We start from the raw sequence: 9,899 nt of genomic DNA on the forward strand, positions 1-9,899 counted from the left end.
CAAGCAATCCTCCATGTCAACCTCCTGAATCGGAGGGATTACAGGTGCAAGCCACCATGCCCAGCCATGACCCTTATCTTACGTACTTGGAAAACTCAAAGTTCAGTTTTCCTATGAGTGGCTAAATGGGCCCATGGTCAAATATTTAAGAGATTTCATTTTTCCTCCATTGCAGCATTTAGCAGAAGACTGAGCACATATAGGAGACGCTGAATAATTTGTTCAACAAATATAAGAACAATGACTAGAATAAAGAGTGTTCATAGGACAAGCATTGTGGTTCACCCGCCACTGGATTTGGAAGAACTGGAAGAAGGTTCTTGGATGGAGCTCTGATAGTAAGGAAGTTTCAGAATAAAAAAATGGTCACAGAACCTTAACATGATAATATTCCTAGGAGGAGAAAAAAACTTACAAGGGCCATGGTATAGAAATTCAAGAACTGGTCAGTCCTCCTTGGGGTTTACTTGCCAGAAGAAGCACCAAGTCCACAGAGGCTGATCTAGGGAGAGGAAAACAAGGCCATGAGATCAGATGGACCTCAGAAATCCCCAAATGACTTGAGTTACTGTGACCTTTCCCCTCTTCTGATCTCTCCACCACAGCTCCTCCAACACACATGCGCGCACACACACATAGGCAGAGAGAGAGAGAGAGAAATTTGAGGGAGTCTGGACGAGTCTAATCCCTTGCTAATTCCAGGGCTGATAAGGGGCTGTATCATCTAAACCACAATCTTCCTCCTTCAAAGTTTCATAGGCCTGTTTAGATTCACCAGACACAAAGAGAGAAATTCATAAAGACCAAGCCTGGCAGCCATTACCACGACAAAACTGCGCACTGGCAGCCCTACTTGAAGCCAGAACAACTTTCAAAATCCTCTGGGCTCATCACTCTCTCTTTCCAGTCAGAATCAGAATCATCCACATTGTTTTCTGGAATTAATTCATTTGCCATTCTCTTTCTTACAACCTAGGCTGAACAGGCATGGATTCATGCTCTTGGTCATTTGACAATAACAAATGTCTATTTATCAAGAATTCCAGTATGTTGGGTGTTATATATGTATGTGTGTGTATGTGTGTATATATATATATTTTTGTTGTTTTGTTGTTGTTTGTTGTTTTTGTTTTTTTGAGATGGAGTCTTGCTCTTATTACCCAGGTTGGAGTGCGGCGGCACGATCTCAGCTCACTGCAACCCCCGCCACCCGGGTTCAAGCAATTCTTCTGCCTCAGCCTCCCAAGTAGCTGGGACTACAGGCACGCACCACCACGCCTGGCTAATTTTTGCATTTTTAGTAGAGACCAGGTTTCACCATATTCACCAGGCTGGTCTCGAACTCCTGACTACATGATCCGCCCACCTCGGCATCCCAAAGTGCTGAGATTACAGATCTGAGCCACCGCACCCGGCCTGTTTTATATATATTAACTATATCCTCAGGATTGCTCTTCAGCCCAATAATTATTCTATCCATGCAATGGATCAGAAATTCACATGAAGAGAAATAAAACCACTTGGGCTGGGCGAGATGGCTCACGCCTATAATCCCAGCACTATGGGAGGCTGAGGCAGGTGGATCACCTGAGGTCAGGAGTTCGAGACCAGCCTGACCAACATGGTAAAACCCTGTCTCTACTAAAAATACAAAAATTAGCTGGGTGTGGTGGCAGACGCCTGTAATCCCAGTTACTGGGGAGGCTGAGGGAGGAGAATCGCTTGGACCTAGTGGGGCGGAGGTTGCAGTGAGCCGAGATTGCGCCATTGCACTCCAGCCTGGGAGACAGAGCAAGACTCCATCTAAAAAAAAAAAAAGGAAATAAAATCACTTGTAGAAATGCAGTTTATGAGTAGCAAAGCTGCATTTGGAATCATTTATCTAACCATAGAGTCAGCTTTCCTTCAACTCTAGCTCTTGTCTCTGAAACCCAGAATTTCTATTCCAGTGAGAGAAAACTGGCATGCATGATTCACTAAAAAAACCATAAAATAAAAATAACACATCAGCTCACCAACAGGTATCTGAGTACCGATACCCATATTTGCAAGCGTGAGAGGAAATGAACATTCTAACCAGTATACTGCAGACTGCATAGATTTTAAAGTATGTACAAGCAGCATTTAAACCACGCATACTCTTTGATTCAGAAATTCTACTTTGGGGATTAAAAAAAAATTGTACATATGATCAAAGGTATGTGTAAGAGTATGTTGACCTTGTTCATAATGGAAAAAAGCTGGGAAGAACCTAAATGTCCTTCAATAGAAAACAGATTAAATAATCCTGGCTAACATGGTGAAACCCCGTCTCTACTAAAAATACAAAAAATTAGCCAGGCATGGTGGCAGGCACCTGTAAGCCCAGCTACCTGGGAGGCTGAGGCAGGAGAACAGCGTGAACCCAGGAGGCGGAGCTTGCAGTGAGCCGGGATCATGCCACTGCACTCCAGCCTGGGCAACAGAGCAAGAGCCCGTCTCAAAAAAAAAAAAAAAAAGAAAACAGATTAAATAAATCATAAAGCATCCATAGAGTAAAACAAACTGTTGCCATTTTAAAAATGATAATGCAGCTCTTTAACTGGAAATATGGAAATATGTTCAGTACAGTTTGTTGAGTGAAGAGTGCAGTAACAAACAGTTGTGAGTAGTATGATCCTGTTAAGGTACAGCAAAAACAGACGTGAGAGAGAGAGAGAGAGTGTGTGCACATGTGTATTAATCTCTAAGTGCTAAGTTTTAGAAAATACACAAGGACATATAAAATATTCAAGATATATAATCTCTTAGAAAAATAAAATGAACATTATGAGGACATCTGTAAAGTATACATGCAAATCAGCACAAAGAAACACTGACAGGCATCAATAGATATTGATCTTGATTTCCTTTTCGCTTACATTTATTTCATAATTCTACATGACCATATATACTTGAAATATATATTTTAACTTCACATAGCGGAAAACGTTCTTTAACTAGGTTAAAGAGATAGTTTTTAAAGTAGTCATCCCTTGAACTTGGAGAAAAAAATTCAATATCCTAAAAGCAGCCTCTATGTTTTTACTGGTTTTTGTTGATTTCAGCTCCCAAAATCTGAACTGACTCTATGATTTCTAAGTGTGTTCATGTATGTCAGAGTTCTGCCTATATAAACATAGCTAAACATCTTCAATTAATGCCTTGTTTCACTGCTGCTACTTCTCATGACTTCTTGACCAAGCTTTTGTTTTGTTTCTGAAAGAGTTGTTTTAGCCATGAGGCCCACCTAGGAGCTGCTGAATCTTCTTGTCCTGTTCATTTGCATCGACATCATGAAAATAAAAACTATAAGGAACATGCTTATTACATAAAATCCATTACCCCATAGGAATCCCATGAGTTCGGTATTATTTGGTTGTGACCTGACAATGCTTGCTACAATCAGCTGTCTGCTTCCCATGACCTCTCAAGCCATGCCACATGAATTCTTCAATGACTTTACCTCACCTATCTCAGTGTTATTCTTGCATAGGCTTATCTACCTTGAAAGACAACAAACAACGTAAGGATACCAACCATGTCATTTTGGTCACTGTATTTCCCCCAAGGACTGGCACAGGATCTGGCATATTGTGAGTATTTTATAAATGTCTCATAATTCAACCCAGAAATTCCACTTTTAGGAATTTATCGTTAGGAAATATTTGTAAAAATATACAAAGATGTATTGCAAGAGAGTTCATCAAAGAATAATTTATTGGCTGGGCATAGTGGCTCATGCCTGTAACCAACACTTTGGGAGGCCGAGGCGGGCAGATCACTTGAGGTCAGCAGTTTGAGACTAGCCTCGCCAACATGATGAAACTCCATCTCTACTAATAATACAAAAATAAGCTGGGTGTGGTGGCAGACACCTGTAATCCCAGCTACTTGGGAGGCTGAGGCAGGAGAATCACTTGAATCTGGGAGGCGGAGGTTGCAGTGAGCCGAGATTGCACCACTGCACTTCAGCGTGGGCAACAGAGTGAGATTCCGTCTCAAAAAAAAAAAGAAGAATTTACGACAACCTGAAATCAGATACCTAACAGTAGGCAACAAGTTGAATAAATGATGTTCTACTATATTATAGCACATTATGCAATTATTAATGATGGCATTGGCCCACATTAATTAAAGAAGGAAGATATTCATGATAAATTACTAGCTATGGGAGTCAGACTAAAAGAATATGTACAATGTTGGGAGGTGGCAGACTCTCAGTTATTAAAAATACAGGCTTTGTTATCAAGATTCAGGATATGAACAGAGCTCTGAGAATTATTAACTGTGAGAATTTGGACGCATTAATTTTCAGTGTCTCAGTTTCCTCAGATATAAACTAAGGAATAAACAGTACCTACCTTATAGGGTTGTTGTGAAGGTTAAGAACATAATACATAAAGCACTTAAAATGGCTTACTGTAAGCACTAAATTCAGTGAAAAACATCACATACCCCTCATTCCATTATTTTAAAAATTATCTTCAATAATTTTCTTTTTTTTTTTTTTTTGAAACGGAGTCTCGCTCTGTTACCCAGGCTGGAGTGCAGTGGCGTGATCTCGGCTCACTGCAAGCTCCACCTCCCGGGTTCAGGCCAGTCGCCTGTCTCAGCCTCCCGAGTAGCTGGTACTACAGGCGCCCGCCACCACGCCCGGCTAATTTTTTGTATTTTTAGTAGAGACGGGGTTTCACCATGTTAGCCAAGATGGTCTCGATCTCCTGACCTCGTGATCCGCCCGCCTTGGCCTCCCAAAGTGCTGGGATGACAGGCGTTAGCCACCACACCTGGCTTCAATAATTTTCAATTTAAAAATTTGGTATTTGCTGATAAATTATCTTTAACAATTTCAATAGTAGTCCCTTTCTCTAAAAACTTCTTGAGATTTTTCAGCATTGCTCTTAAAACATTGATAAATGTTAGAACTAGGCTTGAAAATGTAATTCTACTTTTTTTTTTTTTTTTTTTTTTTGAGACACAATCTTGCTCTGTTGCCAGGCTGGAATGCAGTGGCATGATCTCGGCTCACTGCAACCTCTGCCTCCCGGGTTCAAGTGATTCCCCTGCCTCAGCCTCCCAAGTAACTGGGACTGCAGGAGCATGCCACCATACCCGGCTGATTTTTTGTATTTTAGTACAGACAGGGTTTCACCATGTTGGCCAGGATGGTCTCGATCTCCTGACCTCGTGATCTGCCTGCCTCGGCCTCCCAAAGTGTTGGGATTATAGAGATGAGCCACCGCACCTGGCCTATGTAATTCTTCTTAATAATGTTATCGAAAAAGGATTCACAGAAATCAAAAAGTAGAGCAAGGCCCCTGTTACTTTCCATCCCTAGTAGCTCCAAAGGGACACCATTCCATATCATAAAACCAGCTCAAGAATTTTGCTTTGATAAGGTATCATATTAAATACTTTTTTTTTTTTTTTTTGAGACAGTTTCGCTCCTGTTGCCCGGGCTGGAATGCAATGGCAAGATCTCGGCTCACTGCAACCTCCACCTTCCGGGTTCAAGTGGTCCTCCTGCCTCAGCCTCCCAAGCAGCTGGGATTACAGGCATGCACCACCACGCCTGGCTAATTTTGTATTTTTAGTAGAGACAGGGTTTCACCATGTTAGTCAGGCTGGTCTGGAACTCCTGACCTCAGGTGATCCGCCTGCCTTGGCCTCCCAAAGTGCTGGAATTACAGGCGTGAGCCACCAGGCCCAACCTCTTTTTCCTTTTTCAAACAAAGCGTTGCAGAGTCTTTGTCTCCTTAAATGATCAATTGTTGTGATTCTATTTTGGAAAACAAACACATGTGCACAAGTGCACAGAAAAAAATGGAAAAGCAAACATTAGAATAGTAATATTTATTGTGGATGGTGAGACTACGGGCAACTTAAATTTTATTCTTATAGAGTGAAGATGACTGGGTGGTAGGGGATGGAGAAAATCTGTTCTGAATAGTGCTAAATATAGTTGGCAGCTTAAACCAGGACTTTCTCTTTTTTTTGGAGACAGAGTCTCACTCTGTCACCCAGGCTGGAGTGTAATGGCAGGATCTCGGCTCACTGCAACCTCTGCCTCATGGGTTCAAGCAATTCTTCTGCCTCAGCCTCCCAAATAGCTGGGATTACAGGCAGGCGCCACTGTGCCCAGCTAATTTTTCTATTTTTAGTAGAGACAGGGTTTTACTATATTGGCCAGGTTGGTCTCAAACTTCTGACCTCAGGTGATCTGCCCACCTCAGCCTCCCAAAGTGTTGAGATTACAGGCGTGAGCCACTGCACCCAGCCAATTAAACTATTTTCATACACGTAAAATTAAAAACAGAGTTGTGAAGAGGGAATATCTTTTAGTTGTTAAGAAAATTGTGATTCTATAAGCCTGTGACATGAGTGGGTTTTGGGAAAATAAACAACAGCGTGGCACAAATAAGTAACACCCATCAGTTCTTTAACTGTTCTTCATCAAAACGATGGGCTATTTTCACTCTCAAGATTCTTCTATGAATGAACACAATCAAGCAACATTCCTAAATTCAGTAAAAGTATACAAAAGCAGACAGAACAGTGTGGTAAACAACAGTTTATCTTTTTTTCTCCACTAAGAAACTAGTTTTATATTATGTATAATCCTTGCAAAATGTTTTATAAATCTCTAGCTTATTAAGAGGGATTCATACATGATTAAAGGTTTCGTGAGTCAGCTTGTTCGAAACTATTGCTTAGACAACATCGATCACAAGCTTTTTTTCCTTCTCATAATTAACAGTATTTATTAATGGCAAAAAGCTGCATCACATGGAGTGTGGCTTATTTAATCGTTTCCTACTATTAGACACTAATTTTGTGTCTAACATTGAAAAACATTCTCAAAGGTTACAGACTTTGATTCTAGGCCAGTAGATCTGAATCTTAATGGATCATGTTTGATAATCTCATTAAATTACATATTTTCTCCCCATAAAAGTGGCATATTAACAGATATCTATAACAATTTTATGTACAATTTCAAAGAGTATCTGGTCCCCTGAAAGCCTCAAATGAATTCAAATTACTTCTGGTTAAGAATTCCTGTTCTATGGCCGGGCACGGTGGCTCATGCCTGTAATCCCAGCACTTTGGGAGGCCAAGGTGGGCAGATCACCTGAGGTCGGGAGTTCAAGACCAGCCTGACCAACATGGAGAAACCCCGTCTCTACTAAAAATACAAGATTAGCCAGGCGTGGTGGTACATGCCTGTAATCCCAGCTACTAGGGTGGCTGAGGCAGGAGAATCGCTTGAACCTGGGAGGCGGAGGTTGCAGTAAGCTGGGATCACACCATTGCACTCCAGCCTGGGAAATAAGAGCGAAACTCCGTCTCAAAAAAAAAAAAAAGAATTCCTGTTCTAGGCTGGGCGCGGTGGCTCATGCCTGTCATTCCAGCACTTTGGGAGGCCGAGGCGGGCAGATCACTTGAGGCCAGGAGTTTGAGACCAGGCTGGCCAACATGGTAAAACCCGGTCTTTACTAAAAATACAAAACTTAGCCAGGCGTGGTGGTGCAGGCCTGTAATCCCAGCTACTTGGGAGGCTGAGGTATAAGAATCGCTTGAACCACGGAGAGGGAGGTTGCAGTGAGCTGAGATTGTGCCACTGCACTCCAACCTCGGTGACAGAGCAAGACCCTGTCTCAAAAAAAAAAAAAAAGAATTCCTGTTTTAGACTATTTAAGCATCTGATCTGGCTCATTTATTTTTTACTAGGAAATACTCATCACAATTGGCTTAGTATTTTCATTTTCCCCCCATCTATAGAAGGCTGATGTAGAATTGCTCCAAATCACTACTTAAGAATATATAACTAAGGTTTATTAAGTACTAACGAGGTCTCAGGAACTGTTCTAAGAATTTTACACATAGTAATTAAAAGAAGGCCCACAGAAGTAATGAAAAACATCTACCAAATGGGTATGTGCATACAGGCTCTAGGGAGGGGACCTAGGTATCAGCTCAATGGACAGGACATTTATGGAGAATGAAACAAATATTCTCATGTCCTAAGAAATAAGAATGCATTTCACAGAAGAAAGCAGAAACACCCACTCGCCTCGACCTTGACTTAAACAGGCAACAGCAATTCATTCCTCCTCCCGCTCAGACCCCTTTTCTTAAAGAGTTGGGCAGGACTGGCTAAGAAGGGAACCAGGCTTTTCTTGCAGCCCAGCCTCGCATGGTTAAATTAGGGCACAATGCCCCCACCGCCCACCCACACATAACCAGAGTAACAGAAGAGAGACGGTGTTGTTAACTCTTCCCAGTATCAAAGAAAGGCCAGGGTCATGGATGCCCGGGGCTAGAACTGAAGTTCACAATAGCTTCCTGGAAGCAATGCTGTGGTTCTGAAACCTGCAGCTGGACTCTTCAGAGCTGTGAGTGCACGTGCGTGGGTCCGGGTCCGCGAGGAGGTGGTGTGGGAGTCCCTTCCAGGAGCAAGCCTGGGCGGGAGCGGGGGCTCGTTCAGTTCTAATATTCCTATCCCAAGGTCGGGTCTGAGCCTTGTTTCGCTGTTGCCCAGGCTGGAGAGTAGTGGTGCTATCATAGCTCGCTGCAGCCTCGACCTCCTCCTAGGCTCAAGCCATCCTCCCGCCTCAGCCTCTCGAGTGGCTGGGACCACAGGAGCACGCCATCACACCCGGCTCATTTTTTAAATTTCTGCTACAGATGGGAGTTTCGCTTTGCTGCCCAGGCTGGTCTCGAACTCCTGGCTTCCAGCGATCCTCCCGCCTCGCTCTCCCAGAGCTCTGGGATTACAGATGTGAGCCACCTGGTCCGGCCTAGTCTGCGCGTTTCTGCTGGGAGTCTTTGGCGCGCAGAAACTGACCGAGGGCCATTTCTCTGCAGCTGGGCCCGGTGTGGGCAGAGGATGCTGGGGTCAGTCACGCACTCCACGGCCACAACAACCTTCGCTCATACAATAGTCTCTGCACCCAAGTCAGCCGCACAGACTCCGTCACGTCCCAGCCCCGGCCCCGTCACGCCCACGACACACACACCCGGGCCTGAGGCGCGGGCTCCCGCCCCTCTGCGATACTGCAGTGGCCCCGCTTACCTCTCCTTACCCCCTGGGCCGCAGCGCTTTTCCTACGGATTACCAGGACCGACGCTCCGGGCCAGGACTGCTCACTCGGGGCGCGAACCCGAGGCACAGCGATGCCCGAACGGAGGGAGCCGCTGCCGGGTCGGGCCACAATCCCCGGGGCCTAACGGGCTGCGCGCGGAGGCTGCTGGGAGGGCCGGGCGCGCTCACGGAGTGCGCAGGCGCGGCCAGTCTCAAGGGTCCGCTCGCTGGTGCAGTCCCTGCTCTGCGTGAACCCGGAGCCGGAGCTAGGTCCGTCCCAGCGAGGCTGCGCTTCGAGTCCCTTAGCGCCTGGGGACGGCGCGGCAGGGCCTGGAGGGGAGCGGGGACAGATGGCTGGCGCGTTAAAGAGGGGCGCCCGCGACCGCCTCTCTATAGTGCCAACTAGGGAGCCCTGTGAGCGAGGACGGCGCTGCGAGTCTGTCCCTGGCGCGGTCCTGGGTGGGATTCTTTCACTGGGTGTGGCTGGTTGGGATTTGAGACCGTGTGACTCCGGAGATTCGGGGAAGCCAGTTCCTATATTTTCCATTTCTGTATTTTTAAATGGTAAAAACAATGAAAAGGAGAATAATATTTTGTGAAATATGAAAATCATACATGTCAAATTTCAGTGTCCATAAATAAAAGTTTTGTTGGAACATAGCCGTGTTTGATTGTGTACTGTCTATTGCTATATTTGAGCTACAAGGACAGACTCGAGTAGTTACACAGACCAGATGGCCCACGCAGCCTAAAATACAGTCAGTTCTCACTATTCACAGTAGTTATGATCTAT

At 44.5% G+C, this 9,899-nt stretch overlaps 1 protein-coding gene across 7 annotated transcripts in view; it reads right to left on the reverse strand.

The window, feature by feature from the left end:
- Positions 1-9,760, reverse strand: part of ZFP82 (ZFP82 zinc finger protein) — a 35,669-nt gene extending 25,909 nt beyond the window's left edge. For 4 of the 7 annotated variants that reach the window (XM_034945988.4, XM_055103076.3, XM_008960793.6 and 1 more), the window contains exons 1-2: positions 9,098-9,760; positions 416-502 (exon numbers count right to left, since the gene is read on the reverse strand). In XM_034945988.4, the coding sequence (XP_034801879.1) occupies positions 416-424 (9 nt within the window). In that variant the 5' untranslated portion in view covers positions 425-502; positions 9,098-9,760. The remainder of the gene's footprint in view (positions 1-415; positions 503-9,097) is intronic. The other 3 variants (XM_055103075.3, XM_034945986.4, XM_034945987.4) reach the window with 2 other exon arrangements.
- Between the last annotated feature and the right edge of the window lie 139 nt (positions 9,761-9,899).

Source organism: Pan paniscus, chromosome 20, assembly GCF_029289425.2.
Source record: "Pan paniscus chromosome 20, NHGRI_mPanPan1-v2.0_pri, whole genome shotgun sequence".
In the NCBI taxonomy this organism is placed as follows: domain Eukaryota; kingdom Metazoa; phylum Chordata; class Mammalia; order Primates; family Hominidae; genus Pan; species Pan paniscus.